This window comes from Coccinella septempunctata, chromosome 7 (genome assembly GCF_907165205.1).
Source record: "Coccinella septempunctata chromosome 7, icCocSept1.1, whole genome shotgun sequence".
Classification (NCBI taxonomy): domain Eukaryota; kingdom Metazoa; phylum Arthropoda; class Insecta; order Coleoptera; family Coccinellidae; genus Coccinella; species Coccinella septempunctata.
In genome coordinates, this window is record NC_058195.1 from 2,103,994 (window position 1) to 2,127,122 (window position 23,129).

General features: G+C 39.0%; 1 protein-coding gene across 1 annotated transcript in view; it reads right to left on the minus strand.

Moving 5' to 3' along the window:
* LOC123316550 overlaps positions 1-22,368 on the minus strand; it is a 152,686-nt gene extending 130,318 nt beyond the window's left edge. The window contains exon 1 of the mRNA XM_044902678.1: positions 22,010-22,368. Coding sequence (XP_044758613.1) covers positions 22,010-22,066 — 57 coding nt within the window. The 5' untranslated portion in view covers positions 22,067-22,368. The remainder of the gene's footprint in view (positions 1-22,009) is intronic.
* Positions 22,369-23,129: the final 761 nt, after the last annotated feature.

Consider the following 23,129-nt stretch of genomic DNA (forward strand, 5'->3'; position numbering starts at 1 on the left):
GGTATTTTCAATTCTGCTAATTGTCGATAAAGTAATGGGGCGTGATCAGAGGTTACGTCAATTTGGAAATTTGGCAAGTTTGTCGCAAGGTTTTATTGTTTTTTCGATCATTTCATTGATGATTGACTTGAACTGACCCCATCTTTATGGGAATTTTTCGAGGGTCAAATTTGGAGTCCCGTATCTTCTAGAAAATTCATCGTAGATCTGAACGTGATACATACTCTGAAAGAGCAACTCTTCTAGTAATAAATCTGAGAATTTCATCCATTTCGGCACAACCGTTCGGTCTTGAGGAAGTTTCAACTGACCCCATCTTTTTGGAAATTTTTCGAAGGTCAACTTTCTAGTAGCTTTTCTTCCAGAAAAATTATCGTTGATCTAAATGTGATACATATTCTGAAAGAGCAACTCTTCTACTAATAAATATGAGCATTTCATCCATTTTAGTACAACCGTTCGGTCCTGAGAAAGTCTTAACTGACCCCATCTTTTTGGCAATTTTTCGATGGTCAACTTTCGAGTAGTTTTTCTTCCAAAAAAATTACCGTAGATCTAAATGGGGTACATATTCTGAAAGAGCAACTCTTCTACTAATAAATATGAGCATTTCATCCATTTTAGTACAACCGTTCGGTCCTGAGAAAGTCTTAACTGACCCCATCTTTTTGGCAATTTTTCGATGGTCAACTTTCGAGTAGTTTTTCTTCCAAAAAAATTACCGTAGATCTAAATGGGGTACATATTCTGAAAGAGCAACTCTTCTACTAATAAATATGAGCATTTCATCCATTTTAGTACAACCGTTCGGTCCTGAGAAAGTCTTAACTGACCCCATCTTTTTGGCAATTTTTCGATGGTCAACTTTCGAGTAGTTTTTCTTCCAAAAAAATTACCGTAGATCTAAATGGGGTACATATTCTGAAAGAGCAACTCTTCTACTAATAAATATGAGCATTTCATCCATTTTAGTACAACCGTTCGGTCCTGAGAAAGTCTTAACTGACCCCATCTTTTTGGCAATTTTTCGATGGTCAACTTTCGAGTAGTTTTTCTTCCAAAAAAATTACCGTAGATCTAAATGGGGTACATATTCTGAAAGAGCAACTCTTCTACTAATAAATATGAGCATTTCATCCATTTTAGTACAACCGTTCGGTCCTGAGAAAGTCTTAACTGACCCCATCTTTTTGGCAATTTTTCGATGGTCAACTTTCGAGTAGTTTTTCTTCCAAAAAAATTACCGTAGATCTAAATGGGGTACATATTCTGAAAGAGCAACTCTTTTAGTGATAAATCTGAAACTGTCATCCATTTCGGCACAACCGTTCGGTCTTGAGGAAGTTTCAACTGACCCCATCTCTTTAGGAATTTTTCGATGGTCAACTTTCAAGTCGTGTATCTTCCAGGATAATCTTTGTATATATAAATGTGATACATATTCTGAGAAAGTAACTCTCCTTTCAACTAGTCTCAAGATTTCATCCATTTCGGCGCAACCATTCGGTCTTGACAAATTCCCAAGTGAAATTTGAAATTTTTGAAAACTGTCATTTCTAGGATGAAAATCTAAACGAAGGGAGACCGGCCCTCGAAATTGATCGCAATAGATTCAGCGTATTCGAAAACCTATATTTTCATACCAAAATTTCAATAATCGGGCTCTGTTTAGGAGAAAATAATTTTTTTTGTTTTTCAACTTTTCATTTTCGAGTTGACTTCGAAGAGCTCTCTGGAGTGCAATTTTCTATTGAAGCATCAACTGTTTGGTTTTCCAGAATCTTCGGAACAAATTTCATGCACTCCATATCCTAGGATAGTAATGGACCATCCTGATTGTCAGACAGAGTAGCAAATAGGTCATTTTAGGGGGGTCTAACCATTTGCTCATTTTTGACCCAAAAAATTGAGATTTTCGAAATCGAGTTTTTATGCTAGGGTGAAAGCCTTGGCAATGCTGATTATAAAACTGGAAATCCCAATTGAATCAAACGAATATAACAGGAGATATCGCAGATTGAAAATTGCGATTTTTGAAAAAATGCCATTTCTAAGATGAAAATCTAAACGAAGGCAGATAGGCTTTCGAAATTGCTCGCAATAGATTCAGCGTGTTCGAAAACCTATATTTCCATACCAAAATTTCGAATATCTGGCCCTGTTTAGGAGAAAATAACTTTTTTTGTTTTTCCACTTTTCATTTTCGAGTTGACTTCGAAGAGCTCTCTAGAGTACAATTCTCTATCGAATCATCAACTGTTTGGTTTTCTAGAATCCTCAAAACAAATTCTATGCACTTCATATCCTAAAACAGTGATAGAACATCCTGATTTTCAGACAGAGTAGCAAATAGGTCATTTTAGGGGGGTCTAACCCCTTGCTCATTTTTGACCCAAAAAATTGAGATTTTCGAAATCGAGTTTTTATGCTGAGGTGAAAGCCTTGGCAATGCTGATTATAAAACTGGAAATCCCAATTGAATCAAACGAATATAACAGGAGATATCGCAGATTGAAAATTGCGATTTTTGAAAAAATGCCATTTCTAAGATGAAAATCTAAACGAAGGCAGATAGGCTTTCGAAATTGCTCGCAATAGATTCAGCGTGTTCGAAAACCTATATTTCCATACCAAAATTTCGAATATCTGGCCCTGTTTAGGAGAAAATAACTTTTTTTGTTTTTCCACTTTTCATTTTCGAGTTGACTTCGAAGAGCTCTCTAGAGTACAATTCTCTATCGAATCATCAACTGTTTGGTTTTCTAGAATCCTCAAAACAAATTCTATGCACTTCATATCCTAAGACAGTGATAGAACATCCTGATTTTCAGACAGAGTAGCAAATAGGTCATTTTAGGGGGGTCTAACCCCTTGCTCATTTTTGACCCAAAAAATTGAGATTTTCGAAATCGAGTTTTTATGCTAGGGTGAAAGCCTTGGCAATGCTGATTATAAAACTGGAAATCCCAATTAAATCAGACGAATATAACAGGAGATATCGCAGATTGAAAATTGCGATTTTTGAAAAAATGCCATTTCTAAGATGAAAATCTAAACGAAGGCAGATAGGCTTTCGAAATTGCTCGCAATAGATTCAGCGTGTTCGAAAACCTATATTTCCATACCAAAATTTCGAATATCTGGCCCTGTTTAGGAGAAAATAACTTTTTTTGTTTTTCCACTTTTCATTTTCGAGTTGACTTCGAAGAGCTCTCTAGAGTACAATTCTCTATCGAATCATCAACTGTTTGGTTTTCTAGAATCCTCAAAACAAATTCTATGCACTCCATATCCTAAGACAGTGATAGAACATCCTGATTTTCAGACAGAGTAGCAAATAGGTCATTTTAGGGGGGTCTAACCCCTTGCTCATTTTTGACCCAAAAAATTGAGATTTTCGAAATCGAGTTTTTATGCTAGGGTGAAAGCCTTGGCAATGCTGATTATAAAACTGGAAATCCCAATTGAATCAGACGAATATAACAGGAGATATCGCAGATTGAAAATTGCGATTTTTGAAAAAATGCCATTTCCAAGATGAAAATCTAAACGAACGCAGATAGGCTTTCGAAATTGCTCGCAATAGATTCAGCGTGTTCGAAAACCTATATTTCCATAACAAAATTTCGAATATCTGGCCCTGTTTAGGAGAAAATAACTTTTTTTGTTTTTCGACTTTTCATTTTCGAGTTGACTTCGAAGAGCTCTCTAGAGTACAATTCTCTATCGAATCATCAACTGTTTGGTTTTCTAGAATCCTCAAAACAAATTCTATGCACTCCATATCCTAAGACAGTGATAGAACATCCTGATTTTCAGACAGAGTAGCAAATAGGTCATTTTAGGGGGGTCTAACCCCTTGCTCATTTTTGACCCAAAAAATCGAAATTTTCGAAATTGAGTTTGTGTGCTAGGATGAAAGCCTTATCAACGCTGAGTACGAAACCGAAAATCCCAATTGGATCAGACGAATATAACAGGAGATATCGCAGATTGAAATTAGCAAATTCTGAAAAATACCATTTCAGAGATTAAAATTTCAACGAAGGGATATTGCTCGTATGACATTCAGCCTGTTCTAGAACCCATATTTTCATACCCAAATTCCAAATCAGACTATCAATTCTTGCGCGATTGCCGTCAAAACAGGTTCGGGACCATATTCGATTTCAAGATTATCGAATTGCTCCTCCACAGCGTGGTATAGCCGGCCTAAATCAATTGCGTACAACACCGGTGTAGGAAAAAGAATCGTGCAGCAGCATAACGGGCGGCAGCAAGCAGTAAATTATAGTCTTGTGAATATTTTCCGGTTCGAGATTTAAGGGTGTGCTTGTGACAGCTGGTTACGTGAAACCTTAACTGGCCAAATTTCCTCCGTAAATAAGAATAGCGTAACCCGATACGATCCCCGTTGAACGGGGTTTCGTTGGTGGAAGGAATTTTTTTGTGTTATTTTAGGTTACGTCCGGGCCTGCGAAGGACGAAACAGGGACGGCCTAGGTCAGGGATCTCGAGCATTCGATAAGACTTCATCAATGAGAGCAATTTCGAAATATTCTGCTGCTTGAAATTTAGAAACTACAGGTATTTGTTCAAGAGAAAAAGTGTGTAAAGCCGCAGGTGCTTTTCCAACTAGCATAATCTATGACCACACTTCTACTTCCATGTACCGGTCACAAAAATAAGTCGCGTTTTAGTCGGGAAACCCTGCAGGGCTGTATCGACATCCGAGCAGCAATATCGATCAATCTTGTACACTTTATGGGTCGCGTAGCTCTGTTGTTTAAACGGTCCGCCCCTGTAGGGTAAACGGTAGTGGTCCACACCAATATTTCACCCTGGTAAACCCGACATAACGGGGCGTTCCTTAGCCGTCGGTGGCACGACAAAGCCCCAAGAAACTCGGCCTGGTATAGCTACAGATGTTCGCTGCCCCTCTGCGTGTGGTATAGACCATTCAAAAGAACAACGGAATAAGGAATCGATAAATCGGCTCCATTCACATAAGAAGTCACAGGGTGTATTCCGTGCGCACCGGGGTATAATGGGATGTATCGTGAACATCACTCGTCGTGGTTATGTTTTGTTACGGACAAGTACGACCCGTTCCTAGGCGTAATGCCGGAGGTTTATTATGAAATATGCGAGATTAGAGGGACAAGAAGCTCGAGCTTAAAGGATAGGAATGATGTACGAGTAACATAAAACGGAACCTACGATTTAACGTTAATTTGGTTACAAGGGACGGTCGCTGATGATATTTTGGGGGAGATATCTCGGAGATGTTGGCGTCAGATTATACTCGGACAAGTGTGGGACGTTTCTCGCTATATTTGTCATGATGGTACAATCACATCTCGAAAATTGAAGAGTGGTCCAATGAAAACTTAACACCTAAATTTTGCGACGATGAACAATATAAAGATTGTACCAGGTGGAGTCTGTAGGCTCAAAAAAGTTTCCTTCTGCTACAAACCCCTTGAAATCAAGGTTAAATATCGGGTGGGGACTCTTTTAACATTTCGCAGTCCTTCTACTCTCTTCACCATTGTTTCATGGAGGTTATCAATGGATATTCGAGGACTGTTTTGCCAAATGTCCGTCGAAGCATCGGCGAGCTGTTATAATGTCTGCGGTGGGTCAAATAGGCGGTGTTATTGCGGTGACATTTCAAAAGAAGGATAACGATTCCACGCTTTGCTGTCTAGATTTTTTCGAAATCCGGAGACGTTTAGCAACTTCTTTTTGAAATCAAACTACGCTCAACCATCACTGCTCACAGTTCTAATGGAAACCTCATTTAGGACGCGAAAAGTCACGAGGAAATAACCGAGATGTTGCAATTTTTACACGTCCAATTAATAATATGCACAGATCCCAATCTAACTGGATCATCTTAATGCATTCTACGGGACCGAAATCTAGAACGTTTTACGCAACCGACCATCCATCTAGCGTAATCTACGAGCGCAACTATCACGATACAAACTGCTCAAACAAACGTCACGCTTCCACAAAGGACATAAAATAATGGCCAAGCGTAAAAAATACAAACTATCCGACCTATACGCATTTTCGACGTATCTAAGGGCGCATCTACGCGTACGACTTATCGGCGAGGGCTCTCCCCCATCCCCCGTTTTATACGTTGGGGGTGGCGCGTCATTTTCGCCGTTTTCGATAACTGAAAAGAAAATAACGGCCGGACCTCTGCCAGTTTTTACGAGATAAGAGAAATGGGACCGGATAGAGGCGGTGCCGGGAATATGAAATTTGTATCAGTTTCCATATTTCTGCCTTTTTTTTTCGCCACCCGATATTTATGGGGGACCGGCTGGAATAACAAATAGCCGGTCGTAAAACGAAAATATGGGCTAGTTTGTTGGATATTTATCTGGGCCATTTTTCCTCCGGCCAGTTCTCCACTTGTTCGAGTTATTAATTCGCGAAACGCGGCGTCGACGTTAGAATCCGAACGACCAATGACAATTTTTCATAGTTGCCCGCATGAGCCGCCATATACAGTGTGGTCCAAGGAAAACTTAACGCCCCGATTTTCCGGCTTTAAAATGAAAATCAAGAAAATCAGCGCATCAGTCAATTTCTGATTCGAGGAGGAACAACTTTTTCGATGTTTGCATCCCCCTAACTGCAACCCCTGACGGGGGTGAGCACAACCCCTTGATTTTGAATAGGGGTAAGGAGTGTTGCTATACCTCATTTCAAAGGTCTTATTGAGTACTATCTTATCCTGAATATTCGCTTCAAAATTCCCATCGATAACGAAATGACAGGTAAAATAGTGGAAGAGTACTTACTTTTGTTATAAGTTTATTAAATGGTGAAAATGGGGACCATTCACTTCCACGCAGTAATGTAAGTTTTGCTGGAAACGTTCACGTACATTACTCAAGATTCCTGGTGTATTTTGATCCAGGCTGGGCGGCGTAAATCTTCGTATTCTTGAGATAAATTCCACATTGCCTCTTTCACTATTTTCGCTGTCATTTCATTATCGATGGATATTTCGCAGCCAAATTGCATGGTCAGATAGTAATCGATACGATCTTCAAAATTAGTAATCGCAACATCCTCGTCCCCTTTCAAAGTCAAGGGGTTGTGCAACACCCTTATAGAGGATCATGGAAGTGTCATTTGGAAGTCGGAAAACCAAGGTGTTCAGTTTTCGTTGGACCACCCTGTATTACGACACCAAAAATATATTTTCCAGGGTCGTCCCATACATCGATTCATCCACCAACCTGTTGATCCAATCTCTTCACCCCACAACGACCACGATAGTCTAGGAAAACTTCAAGAATCGAGGCAACAATACCGCCAATATCTGCAGGGTTGAGATCCTCGCACAAAAACCACACCGGGTGGATTTCGCAGCGCCGTCGACGTATCGGGTTTCGCAGTTAACAAACTTCGAAATTTTCACTCCCCCCCCCCCCTTCCCCTCGGGCCTTACGAATCGATACGACGATATTGGATTATGCAAAAGTTCACCGGGGAATTGTATCCGGCAAAGAACGGTACCCTGATTAATTCCGACCTGTCGGGGGAGGGGGGGCGGCGTATCGCCGGTCTGAATACCGGAAAATGACAACAAATTTCCGCATAATTCTTGCCGGGGGACGCTGACGTCGAAATCCTCCAGACGATGCGACAAGAGCCGTTTTTAATGAATCCGACTGACTAGTTAGTCTCGTTATGGAAACGTTACGCGATGTCGGCAAACTCAGCTGTCTCGGGGATTGTCCCGTGGTTTTTCACGGAAAAACGATACGTTTTCCCGAAGCGATGAATCCATAAGTGGACGGAATACTAGGAACGAAAATCTAGGAGAACGCCGCGTCAGTGACCACCTTGGAATTCGCACAAAACCGAGCGATTTCCGACGGTTTATGTTGTTAGCACCATGCAACGTTGCCGGTGTGCTATCTTTTTCTTTCAATCGTTTCCTTTTGGTCAAATAGTTAGGTTAACTCCATAATCATCGGTTTTGGCTGTCTAGTATCAATTCTCGTCTGTAATATTCTTATTTTGTTAGTTTTTAACGATCAGCTCTTTTCTGAACTACCAAATTTTCATATTGAAAGTTCCGATTCACCAAATTTCATCGAATCAGGCTCCAAATTTATGATAGCTTCGTTCGTAAGGATTGAGGATCAATTATTTCATAACTCACTATAAGTTTTAAGTAATCGCAGAAGTTTCATTAATTATTTCTTACAGTAAGTTGCTCCTGCCTTGGGAATATGTTAGTGGATTGTTCTCAATATCGATTCCAAGGTATTTAAGTATTTAATCTCTCTCGATGGTGTTCATTTCATAGATTTATATTTGTTTCAGAGAAACATGTCGATGTTTAAAAAATGAATTGAATGATTGTCATAGATCTTTGTACATTGGTTTGAAAACTATTTGCTTGTCATTGCAATTGTAGGAAATGTGGAAAATTCTGTTGTCTTGGTAAAAGGCTGGAGGTTTTCAACTACGCATGATCCGATAGAAGTTATTTTTCTTATTTCAGGTACTTTTTTACACTTTTTTATACTGAAAACGCTGAGCTCCTTCCATTTTCCGTATGGACAGTTATCAAAAGAGGAACTGTGGCAAGATTCTGATCATCATCTCAGTTTGATATGCCGATTCCTTCATACAAATAAACCGGAACACCAAGATGACATACATTCTTCCCGATCAGATATCGATTTTACCCCGAAGGCCGAGCTTCCCCTATCTAATAAATACTTCCGAGTATCGGTTCTTAAAAGCGGACGAGAAAAACCAGGGGTTGCAGATTGAATTACGATGCAGCATCTCGAGTTTTATTCAATTCCGCTTGTTTTGTACGACCGTCGCAGACCAATAGTCCGATTTTATCGTATCCCTATTATAAACGCCGATCATCGCAGGGGGTGGTTTTCCTTTTCGGCGAAAAACCGGGGATTCGGAGCTACGGGTGGAAAAGGCTCGGTTTTTCCGAATATCCGGATCTGTTTGGGTTTTGGGAGATTAGCGCTGAAGGTGGTTTTGAGCGGTATTACCGAATATTTAATGTAGCGTTAAATTTGTGGGGTGGGATTCTGAGGGAAAACTGTCGGACGATCGAGAAGTAGGGGGGAGGTCAGGGAGAACGGAAAAAAAGATCAATACAAAGTATTGCCCACATGATTAATAGTTTTCAATCACTTCAATCCCTTCTCAGTACAATAATTGATTTTAAGTGAAGTTTGTTCGGGAAACACTGCATACAGGATGGACCAGGGGTGCCTACAAACTTACTCAGGCTAGAATTTCTGATTTCTGGATTATCATCCCTACAAATAATGGTGTTTCCCTCCTGGAACACCTTGTATTACAAATATGCTACCTTAATAATGGTGAAAATCAACGAAATTAGTAATTATTGAAGGACCATTAAGAGGCCTGAGAATTGTGTCGATACAGACGTTGAAATCCCGAAAGGAGAGTAGAAAAACACCACGCAGGAATGAGGAACGGCTGGTTTAGTTAATGGGGACCAAGTCTGAACCGGATGCTGTTCCCTTGACCTATAAAAACAACATAAATTCTCATGCCTAAGAATTTAGCACTCGCCAAATGCCTTTACTAAACTGGACCTAAAAACTAAGGGATCTCCGGTTAGTTCTGGGAATAGATGATGTCTCAAGAAACCCATGAATAAACAAACTGGGTCGATAGAATAAATAAAGAACTGGTAGACCTACGATTACATCTTGAACTCAATAGAAAAGCTGTGATGTTTACACATTCCTTATTTTTTCCCTAAGCTATTGCCTTGTATATATTTTTTTGTCATATCATTGATAAAATGAACTTTTTGAATGGCACCAAAGCTCTGGCAGGTTAGGGGGCTCTCAGTTTCCACTGTGATCTAGATTATACAGGGTGTCTGACTGGGAGACGCTATATTACCTTCGATCATGCAATTAATTTTTTTAAATCTTTGAGACCCTTACTTTTTTGTTCAGAGGGGACACACGTCTAACGCAAGCTCCGTTCTCACTAAAAAAACAACAAATTATCGAGTAAAATCCGTGTTACAAATCTCCGGCTTAAAACCGAACATAAATCACTCTTCGCATCACCTCTTCAGCGTCGTCCAGAGTGCACTCCTATTGTGTATCATACAGATGCGTCAGAACTCAAACAAACGATTGATTTAGTGCCCGAAACAATGGATGATCCCCTTGGGGGGATTAAGAACCCCCCCTATATCGCCCCAATCGAAACTTCAATCATTAGTCCCTTATCGAACTGCGGTATGAGGCATCTAGCCCTGTTGCATAAAATATAACATTTTCATTGCTAAGTCTAGTGGAGTACGTGCATGATAAATTTTAAATCGATTTTAAAGCTACCCAGACCCGTTGGGAAATCCCTGAGACGGCTTTATCCCTTGATCCCGTTGTATTTTTGGTGGATCTATTGGAGCGTGTTACGCTCTAATAATTTTGTTACCAATGGGAGCATGTTTCCTCTTGAAGAAGTTGTAATTAAAGGTTTTGTTTAATTCATACGGGGTAATATTTTAACAATAGATTCCTGAGGTCAAAAGAAAAACTTTTTTCTATGCCATTTTTTCCGAATCGACCCGATTTGAGAGATACAGGCTGTTGAAAAACCATAAAAAAATATCAGAAACGGTTTTATCGTATGAATTGACTTTCCGAATATAGTTTTTCACTCGAGAACTTCATCAACATGTGTGTCTCGGCATCAGCAAATGGCTCATTCGCAAACCCGTTGTTCTACATCGTATATCATGTGTCCCATTAATGAAGAGCAGTATACATGTATGAAATGCGACACCGCAAATCTGTTACTTATCTCGAATTTCGCTTCGCACATTGTATCTCGCGTTACTCGTTCAAGACAACGAATTACGACAGTCGAGGTTCACTGAGGTTATCTCTCATTTTGGAAAACATAGGCGCCGGTTCGCCGATCAACACGTCCAATATCCAGGCGGATATTTCAACGCTTGTATCTTGAAAAAAAAATTGGGGAATATTGTATGGATTGATATCACCTCTGAACTCATCCTGCGAAACTGTACGAGATATCAGATATGACCTCGGATGTGGCATATTTGGAAAACTCGTCAAACGTTGTGTTTTCATAAAGGAATACTGATGCAGTCCTTCGACTGTCATTTACGAATTTTACACTAGACGAGGATGCATTGATATCTCGTTAGCCTAGACCAGTGCTAAGCATGAAAAAAAAAATGCTTTACCAATGCAACGAATAATAACTCATTAGGAGTGTTAGTGTGAAGTTTGAGGTCAAAAAAGTAAACGAAATAAATTAAAAGAAAGAAGATGTCCACCGAAATTGTGAAAATGGAAAAATTGGAGTATCGAGCCATCATCAAGTACCTGTATTTAAAAGGGTTAAAAGGTAAGCAGATTCACGAAGATATGCTTAATACCCTTGGTGATCAATGTCCTTCGTATGCGACCGTGAAAAATTGGACTGCAAGCTTCAAAAGAGGTGAATTTTCCATTGAAGATGATGACCGATCGGGAAGGCCAGTTTCTGTGTCAGTCCCCCAAAATATCGATGCAGTTCATGACATGATTTCATCAGACCTTCGAATTGGGCTGAAACGGATATCTGAAGCACTGATTATTTCATACGAACGCGTTCATCATATAGTTCACGTCAATTTGGACATGACAAAAATTCCTGCAACATGGATCCCCAAATGTTTGAATGTTGACCAAAAGCGTGCAAGGGTAGAAGCATCGCGTTCGATCTGTGCTCGATTTGAAAACGATGTAGACTTCTTGAACCGAATTGTTACTATGGATGAGACTTGGGTACATTTCTACGATCCAGAAACAAATCAACAAACGATGGAATGGCAACACTCTGGTTCTCCAAGACCTAAGAAGTTTCGTGTCCAAAAATCTGCTAGAAAAGTTCAGTTTTTTGAGATTGCCATGGAGTAATCATAATTGATTCCTTGGATAAGGGTAGAACAATAACCGGAGATTACTATTCGACATTACTGACCACTCTACGTGAAAAAATGAATCACGGAAATAGTAAAAAATATTTTTCCTTAGAAAGCCTCAAAGATCCAATCTAGACCATCTCATAATCAAGCTTATAACCCTCGATAATAAATTAAGTACTTCAATCCTAATCGATCGAATGGCGAAATTATAAGCTCCAATTAATGGAGAATAAAAATAAAAAAAAACTAATCGATTCCGAGCTAGTTACGGAGCCAATTCATCATCCTCCAGATGAACGGCTCAATATACAATCAATTACATCCTCAAAATAGCTTCTCGGCCGAGATACGCATCTCCGGGAAAGGTTCGCGGATAAAAAAAAGTAGATCCCTGTCCGACGTTGGGCTTACAGGAAAGAAACTGTTATGAAATGAGGACGGCGGGCTATTACAGAGTTTTTATAACTTCTTCAAATTACATGGTAGTATATCGAATGGTATCCCCTGAGGGGATTTCGAACTTTACTACTTTATTTTACGAGGTATGTTCATCAAACGTCTGAGAATCACTTTGTTGCAGTCGGTTTCAGTGGAAACATTGTATACGAGTTGTCCTTGCAGAATGCAGGATTGCAGAGATAGTTCCGGAATCGAATTTCATGGCGATTGGATATAAAATGTCCCCTATACAGGGTAATCTTTATAAATATTCTAACAGTAGATTCCTGAGGTCAAAAGAAACACTTTAACCCAACAAAATCTAATCGCTCTATACTTATACCATTACTTATCTATGGATTATCCTGAATTGCCCCAAACGAACGGGACTGACTTCCATAATCAAGCCAGAATTTCCACACAAATGGCAGTTATACACAAGCGCGATTCGCGAAAGGAAATTCAACCCCGTATAAGTACAATTTATTAAAACAGCATACACGTCATTACGTATAACTTAGAACAGAAGCACCCCATTTGACGTCGAGTCATTTGGGCGTATATTTTCGATTCATATTTCGGTTTTAGCGCTAATGACAGCATCCCAGCGAGAGCGGGGGGCTATAGGCACATCGTTTCCCCATTCATTAACCCAATTAAGGTACCCAGACTTCAATTTATTCGGGTCTGAATGCTGCGCCTGATTCGCGTCTCAAGAAAACTGATTCGTTCTTGCCCGGATTATTCATATTCCAGGCTAACGTTTGATGCCGTCGTCTGAGGAAAGGGGTGCGTTATTAATTACTCGGTAATTACCTGCAGATTTCATTTCGTAAATGGATGGTGGGGTTCTATAACGTGCATGCATGTTATTCGCCTGGGAAGCATATTTTCCTCGAACAGGCATATTTGGCCGGATTGCATTATGTTGCTTTATACGAGTACATGAAAGCCCATCTTTTTTCCGATGTTTTTCCCGTTGGGAAATTCTAATTAAGTCAGGTCGGATCCGGGGTAGCCGAAAGCTCGTCAAGAATTTTTGAGGCATAATGAAACTGCGTATTCATAACTTGAATCTTCTCTTTGACATTTCATCTTTTTGTCTAATAGAAAATGTGAAAAATGCAAAAGATGAACTTCGGTTCGTATACAGGGTGAGCTTTGACTCGTCCAACTATTTTAACATTAGATTCTTGAGGTCCAAAGAAACAGTTTTTTCCTATATCATTTCTTACGAATCGGCTCAGTTGAAAAGATACAGGCTGTTGCAAAACCATTAAGAAATTTCATTATCTCACAAACGGTTACATCGAATGAAATGAATAGTTTTTCATTTATTCGATGAATCTTTTTTGAACACAAGGTATCACCCACGTCTTCCAGTTTTCTATTTATACGAGTTAAAGACTCGCCCTGTATTCTACCTCCTTTGAAATTGAGAACTCTTAGCTCTTAGCCATTTCGTCTATACAGGTTGAGTAAGAACAGAGTTCCAGTTTCTCAGTGAAAAGCGTTTTTTTTTTTCAATGTATGTTCAGGGATTAAGATTTGGTTTCGCACATTTCTATTTGCCCATGTAATGGGAACATAATATTCTCACTTCCAGCCCATACAATCAACACAATCCGATCATTAGCGATTCTAACACACACACAAAAAAAAATTCCCATCTGATTCCTCTACAGTCAACGGTACTTCTCGGATATAATGCCCATTAGAAGTGGAACGCTAGCTGTGCGAGAATCTATTAATAACGTACACAAAATAGCGAACAAACCAATTCTGGGTGTGATTAAATGCAGGACTTAATCCCCAACAACACACTCGTTCGATAAATTACCTTTTATAATGTGAATGTCTGACGTTTCGAAAGATCTTAATGAATTCTGCAAGACAATTTGAGGTCTATCGGTTCTACAAGGTCGACGTTTTCGGTCAAGATCTAATAATTGTTTATTAGGTATGCAAGATGCTATTTTTCAGAATTAACGTCACGATATTGAAAGGTTTTTTTCAAATATACCAGAAAATGTATTTCTCTTTATGCAACCTATATATCTTGAAGAATCTCCCTCACAATTCATATTTTTGCTCGTATTTTCGTCATTTATTATTTTGTAGAATTCATTTCAAATTACACAACTTTTGATTTTTAATGGAGGAGATCGTGTACCCTTCACGATGGATAAAGGGTAGTTGAGTTTACTTTTTCGCCAGGAATGAATAGACAGACCTCTTGTTACTAAGGATAACTTTATCATTTTTGGGATTCTGCCTGAAATATAAAAAGTTTCTATAACACTTTGCTCGAATTCTAGGAGATATTTATGTTTCGCATCATCCATCAAAAAGAAATGGTGTGGGACTTCTCTTACTACCTGTTGAATATTCAATCACTGAATCAGCAAATTCATTCGTGGAACTCATCTGCATACGTTCGGAGGATTTTTTGCCCATGCTGTATTTTTACATTGATTTCTCTCGTTACACTGACGATGACGTCAATCTGTGGAAGTTAGCTATTCAAGTATTCGCATGGCCTATCATTCTTCAACTCACAATAGCAAAAATTACCATTCGCGTCAACGATAACTTTTATGGTTGTTTTTTACCATATCGTGACTCTTTCGGAGATTTGTTCCAAATTACGATTTCGCCAACTTCTCGACCTAATGCACAACAGGATCATCTTCAGAACAAAGGATTTATCGAGGTCTCTCTCCTAGAAATTATGCGAACCCAGGCGCATCTAATTGTTTTTACGTTGGTGAGATATTAATGTGGGTATCACAAACAAAAAGTGGCGATAAAAAATATTTTTGGATGGAGCACATTGTTCGCTTTGATGAAACCTTTTCCAGTTATTTTTCTGTAAGGTTTTTCGATCTGAGTACATAGTTAAGATCTTCCAAAAAGCACTTCTTCTATCTCAATCACACTAATCCATCTCAATATATTATTTCACCAAATTATCCTCTGTGTAGGACTGGTGCCCGATGTATGGTATGAGAATTTCGTTCTTTCAAAATTTCCACGGAAGTGGCAGCAATAAAATTCTGTACGAAACACCTCTCTGCGGAAATTTCACATAAAAATTGTGACACCACAACAGATACAGAAATTATTTACAACCTGACGGAACACTTGACATGTTTGCTCATTTCTTCTTATCTGATTCGAGTGTTTACGCTCGTCTTTCTTATTGAACGCTTGTTTGTTTTACCCATTTTCAATCGAACGCACTTGTTCGGATAACGATTACTTCATTGTCTCACGAGATCATTAAGCCCTAGGACACAATCCGCGTTTTGAAAGAGTTCGTGATATCCCAGATATTCGAGTATCGATAGGATGAAAATCAAGTAACAGTTATTGAAATTTGTGTTTGGACAAGTCGTATCATTAACATGAATGTCGATAAATGATGTCTGGTCTGTTGGATGATATGTTGTTTTCGTTTAATTATAAGCAAACACAAAAACTCGGATTTGAATGGAATGTTTTCTGGTGTCCAGAGTAGATCATTGTGTTGCTGACAAAAACACGTTATTCCATCATATTACACAAATGAAAGTGTGACAGTTATAGAGATTGAGGTGTTCTAGTTTGGTCCTCTCTGATCAAGAACAAGATCCACCTCCAAGTCCTCCAAAAACCACCATTTAATGAAGTACAGGTGGTTCTGAAACCTAAACAGGTACTGGAGCTGGGGTATTCGGTGATGTCACCAAATTTCTAAGCGTTCTTCAGGCAAAAATATTTGCAATCGAGAGATATGTGGTCATGAAACTGGGAACGAAACTATCTAGAATGTGACATAGCGACACATTTTCACAGACAATTTTTTCAGATGGCCTTGAAAGGACACATTTCGTTGAACCCCTTTCACATGAAATAAATTGCGAATATCAACGAAATTGAGCCTAATTCAAACACGACTGATATGGAATATCGTCACATTGAAAAGATAACCTTTCTTCCGAGAAAGCTCACGCGAAATTCAGCCGTTATCGATCTTTCTCCTCCATAACATATCTGTCAGATAGGTTAACGCGACAAGTGTAAATATTTGAACGAGATATTACAAAACGATACGAATCTTTCGTCCAATTAATGGCAAACAGAGCTTGTGTTTCTTATCGTGTCATATTTCATTCCCGAACAAAAAAAAAACATTCAACGATCGATCGGATCGCAAAAAATCGAAGGTTGAATAAAAATAGTGAAGGTGCGGAGAAAAAAGAAATATGACGCGAATCGAAGAAATGTCGTTCAGAGCCCAGTTCCAGGTATATTTTGTTCCCCCAGTTTTGAATTACGCTGGGCGAAATACGATATCCGATGATACCTTTTCGAGCGGTTCGATACCATTGTTTTCATCGGTGTAGGCCGATGATTATGTGGAATTATTGTTGGCTTTATTTTTATTTGGACGTCCATGAGGAATGGCTAATTTCTCGATTGTTCCTAATGATGGGATAACCGAGAAATGGGTGTTTTTTCGACGATTACAGTTATTCGAAGACAGCCATTCAATTGCACATTGCATAATTGAAATGAATTATTAGGTGATTTCCTTTCTGGAATATCATTATTATTCGTTTCGTGCACCTTATAATTTTCGAACACGAATGTTGAAATATCGTCGAGCTATTATAAAGGAGATGCGCATCTTCTTCAGGACACTTCCGGGCAGAGATGATTGAGTAAGAACAGACGGACTTGGTTGTTGGATATCGATCTGCATCATTCTATACATCACAGTCATACATTTCCAAATTTTTAAAAACCTAGATGGGGATGGGTGATAAGCTGAACGATTTTTTGACTGAGATCATTTTTTTTTCGGAAGGTTCAATCTCTTCTCTCTTCACTATGTAGGATTGGTAAAAAAATCTATACGTCCAAGTCTCGATTTCTCGCCTACACCTGATGTGGTCAAAGCAAACAGACTTATCTAGTTTGATCTGCGAAGCTATTCAAATATCCTCCGATGAGCTGTTGTGTGTTCAAGGATATAGAGGGACTACCAGTTCTCCCAACGGACAGTTATAACTCGAAGGGCATCATGATTCGAGTTGACATTGTTTAACGAAGTGACTAGGCGAGTCAGGAAGTTTATTTGGGACGAGGCATTGAAATATCGGAAAATTCTCTAGGAAGTTCCCAATATACTTCAACATTTCTGAAGTGCAGAAAGATTACTGATCTTCCAAATACTTTTCAATTCAATAATCTTTTTCACTTGATCGTTTAGACGTCGTTTATTAGTTGATGATTTAATCAAGTATAGAATATTGAGGCCCTACGGAACGATGATTTTCATAATTTTCCGCTCCAAATTGAAAACATTCATTTGCCACGCCAACCGAGCTATGCTGGCACAATACTATCCGATATTGTACATATGAAATTCGAGAGGAAAATATGCATACAGCATCCACTATGATTGCTATCGATAATGTGATAATAGGTTTTGTTGTTCAATCGCTAATAGATTCCATGCATTGAGTAAATATTACCAAAATCGAATTTGTGTCAAGCTCGCACCAATACACGTATATATTGACAGAATCCTGTTAAGCGGAGATTCAGCAACAACGAAACAGATTCATAGGAATGCACACAACTGGAAAGTTGATGACACCCCAGGACATTTTCGAAATTCGCAACCCTGTGATAACTATCAGTTCACCTGAATTCTGGATATCTATGTACAAAAATATCGTTGTTTATTTCATCGACCTCCTTTTGATGATGATATATCACGAAAAAGATGGAGACAGTGGAAACTTCCTCAAGACTGAACGGTTGTGCCGAAATGGATGAAATTCTCAGATTTATGACTAGAAGAGTTGCTCTTTCAGAGTGTGTATCACATTTAAATCTGGGCTTATTTTCCTGGAAGAAAAACGACTCGAAAGTTGACTTTCGAAAAATTACCAAAAAGTTGGGGTCAGTTGAAACTTCCTCAAGACCGAACGATTGTGCCGCAATGTATGAAATTGTCAGATTTATTACTAGGAGAGTTGCCCTTTCAGAATATGTATCAAATTCAGATGTGCGATAATTTTCCTGGAAGAAAAATTACAATGAAGATCAATCAATATTCTGGTTAACAGTACTGGCAACATTATGGACATCAGACATGGTGAAATTCATGTATACGGAAACAAATTCATTTCCGCCCTGGCAAGTCACAGCCTACGCGATCGTTTATTTTCCAAATTTACCTTGGTGCCTGTTTAAAATTCAACGTCCAAAGTAAAGAAACGGGGTTTAATCTCCGTGTCCCTCTCGCTATTCACCACTGTCGTGTGTTACCATCAGGGTAGATCGGTCCGAAATAATTAAGATATAATATGGAGGGGACTGCAACGGGGTAAAAGTGTTGGGAATTAGGACATAACTTGATAGGCGGAAAGGGTTGAGAGACGCGAATGTTTACGATTTAATTTTTACTCCACCGTTTTGCAGGGACTGATTTATGGTGTAAATAAGACCTTCATTTTCATCATAATCCTTATTATCCTCGTTATTATCACAATCTCAATTTCTGCTTTTGATCTCCTCACATAAATATAAGTATTTGCAACTGCTCCAGAATCAGGCAAATCTCACAGCAAGAAGGAAGAATAAAATCATTACAAACAGTTTTCAACCTGTATATTATGCCATTTCATTTCCTATTCTGCCGTAGTCTGACACAAAATTCGACCTAGGAGGAAAAATTTATGTCGGTCCTTTGAACAGGCTGAATTTTTTGTATCACCGACGATCTATTCTGAATAATTCATGATTCAGATCGGTATCTCCATCCTACCCAGAAACATCTTATGAAAATCCTTTGTGGGGCTCTGGAACATAAGCCTGCTTTTGACCGTTATTGTTGAAGAAGTAACCTCTCATCTGGAGATTGACGTCTGATTAATTCCTTCAAATTCTATATCGTTCAAGCCACGAGAAGAAGCCCACTCGTGGAATCAATACCTCTCCCATGGAAATGTTTCCCATTTTTGATAATAGTTCGTTTTCCCGATGTAATATCCATTGAATAGGATATTCGGCGTTCAATCCATATCTCTCAGTTTTATTACAACCGGGAATCCAATAGCAAATCGGGAATTACAAGTATTGAAATACCCATATAGACGGAGAATAAGAGTACCTATTCAATTTCGGATCGCATAGAATTCCCCAATAAATGTTCGATATCGACTTTGACGGGAAACTGTGCGATTCGTTCAGCTGATAGAAATCGATACTTTTTGGTGGACAGATACCTACTCGGGGACCGTTTGGTCAAGATGACAAATGAAAGCCGGGAACCTCAATGACAGATCTCTTCGAATGAGTCTGAGTGATAAGATCTTCCAAGCTCATCGCACGCCAGATGAAGGTATCGGCTCTCGAGAAGCACAAAACTTACCTATTGACTTAGATCCGAACTTAGCTCAATCTCAATAGGTTGAATGAGCATAGATAGTCATAGACGAGGTCAAGATACATACTGTTTAATTAAGTGTTGTATTCTTTCAATAATCATCATCCTCCAGTTCCAACGTCTGGAAAAACACTTTTTTTTTCACTGCGATGTTACATCAGAGGTAAAGTTCACTCTTACCAGCGCCAGCGGTGTAATAACAAATTAATTGTATTATTACGTGTGGACCCTTCAATTTAAATGACAAGGCTGAATGACCTTCGAACAGGAAGATGTAATTTGATTAGTCGAATGAGGAAATGAAGTCCCCCTCATTGTTCCAGGTGGAAAATGAAATTCAATTCAACCGTTTTGTTAATTGTGGCTCGAGAGTTTTGTTTTTAAAGGTGCAGTTATTGCTCTCGGTATTTTGTGTTTTTCAAAATGAGCCAAGGATTTCGTGCCATTTTCAATGAGTTAGGACCAAAAAAACCTAGAACCATTTTCGAATCTGTGTGGAAGTCGCATTTTTCAATTTGTTGGCCACTCAGACTTCCAACAAAACTTAGTTTTTCGAATTTCTTCCCCGTTTTTTCAATCTTATTCTGAATAACCACTGGTATATCTATGGGAGGTGATTCTCCAACATAAGGGTCCTGTAGCGTTCCTCGAACAAGTGAAGAATAGAAGAATCATCACTTGGAAAAGTGGACCTGGTCGATAGACCCTCCATTTCTAACGACGAGGATGATCCTCCACCAAGATCAGCAGAAGATTTTTGACTCAGAGATGATATTCCTCCCAGTGCAATTGGAGGACAAGTTATGTAGCTATGATTATTTATTTTTTCTTCAGTCATCATCAAGTCTTTGAATAAGTTTTGATGAAAGCTTTATTATTCACTTTTTTCCTCGTTTTCTGCTTTGTTTCTTTGTTTCAGATATTATTTCGAAATGGAAAAAGGAAAAAGAAATTTTTATATCGATGGAAAAGGAGCCCTTCAGTATTAAAAGCTCATTCTGTAAACAAATTTGACATCACTACACTACTCACGGGGAGACAGGGTTTTTTTACTGAGGTTTTTCCCTAAGCTCTTGTATCATACTCCAAATTGTATGGTACCCTGGTACACTAACCTTTGCTAAAACTCATACATATGCTATATTGTTTGATAACTAAAAATGTATTGCTGACATTCAAAATATATACATATATGTATATATAACCCACAAAAAGAGAATTATTCATAAGATTCCATGATAGAATCCTGAATTTAGTTTTTTTCTTGAACATGACAGCTTTCCCAACTGTTTTTCACACGATATTTGCATAAATCTATTGGTATATTTCATGAGAATAAAAGTGAATATATCCAACTTGACACCCTGTATAGATTGCGATGAAATGAATGAAAACGTTATCAAACTCTAAAGCGGGCCCTTCACGTACAGTTTTTCTTGACTCCCGATGCGATGCTCCTGGCGTGTTATTCCCGGAGCGAAGTGTAGAGATGAAACTACACGTGCATTCCAATCCAGCACGCCAAATTCATTAATTCCCATATTTTCATGAGGAGCGGCCTTATCTGCATCCGGTTGAATGCTTTTGCAGAAATCAATTAAACAATTTTAAACTCCCTGAAATTTTTGTTGGAATATCTACTGCATTTAATTTTTCATAAGCATGGAAAAATTTATATAATCCAATGAATTCAGTGGAAAAGTTTCTCGCCATTCAAAAAAAAAAGCGTCTATCTTTCAAAAATATCTTGCGAACTGCGAAAAAATCACGAAAGCAATTCTATCCTTGTTTCTTTCGATGTTTTACATTATAACTATCCTCGCTCGAATTGGAGCGGCGCGAGAGTCGTCCCTTCACGTTCGGTTTTTAATGGCTCCTGGAGTCCTTCGTTCCAGGAATTTAGACAGGTTGGAACGTCTCGCGCCGAGTCAGATGCGAGACGATCCAGGAGTGAACATACCCTTCACGTTCGAATTTTGGAATGGAGCGAAGGAGCGTCGCATCGGGAGTCAAGAAAAACTGTACGTGAAGGGCCTGCTCTCCATCATGAATTTGTCCCAAATAATCTTTTCTTTTCGTCATATCAGCAGTGTTTTCTTGTTTTTTTTTTGAAATTCCATATTCACCTTTTTCCCATCCCTGAACTTGACGGATCCCTCTATAACACAACTGTTGTCCACCATGTCGCCCGAAACACAAAAATAGTTCACAAAATTCCGAAGGATCGAAGTAAAACACAATGGTGGCACACGTAAATCACATCGTCAATGAATTATGAACCCTGGATATGACGTCATCCGTGAACAGACACGAAAACACTCTGGGCAAATATGCGAAATCCACTTCGAAGTCGGAAAATCCCTTTCCCGGGATCCTGGCGCGGACCAAAGCCGGAAGTTACGTGTTTTCGCGCGTTCTCCGGCCAAGAAGCATACTCACTACCTCGCGCCTCAACGCCCGGATCGCGACTGCTTTGGGCTCTCAGCGGAACTCCATGATTCTCTGGGACCGGAGTCCCTCGCTTCGACGTGCACTGTGACGCGGATATGACGGATGCTACAGAGAGAGTGGGCGTCTGATCGATCCTCGATCCTTGTGTAGAAAATTCACCGTCGAATTTACTCGAAATAGGTATAGAAGAGAATAATGAATCCATATCTGGCACAGAATAAGGTTACCATTCACAGAATTTGAAGTTCCTTCTATCTATCGTGAAATACTCATAGAAAGTTGATTGATGTGAAAAATGAACTATTCCAGCATATTGTCACCAAACACAATAAATACCGCTATTCTTTTGATATAGAGCATTACAATTTTTAACATCAAACAATAATTAAAGCATGCGTATGAGAAACAGTTTTAGCAGAGGTTGGTTAAACGGGGTACCATACAATCTTGCTTGTGTTACAAGAGCTTAGGAAACAACCCCAGTAAAAAACCCTTCCTCCCTGTGAGTGTGGTGTAAGAGATGAAAGTGTTCACAAAATTAGCCGAAACAATTCATGATGAAGGTCATCTCGCACTGCTAAAATTGATCCTTTGCTAGAAGAGGAAGAAAATCAAGGAAGTCTTCCTCAAATTAACAGAAAATTTGATCTGAAATAAAAGAACAAAAGCAGAAAACGTGAGATAATAAATTAAGTTCTATATATTATCAGATTGACCTAAAATTCACAACCCAATTCGGAAACTGCCTGAATATCTCTAAAACTATCCTGAAATGAATCCATCATGCGTGGGACA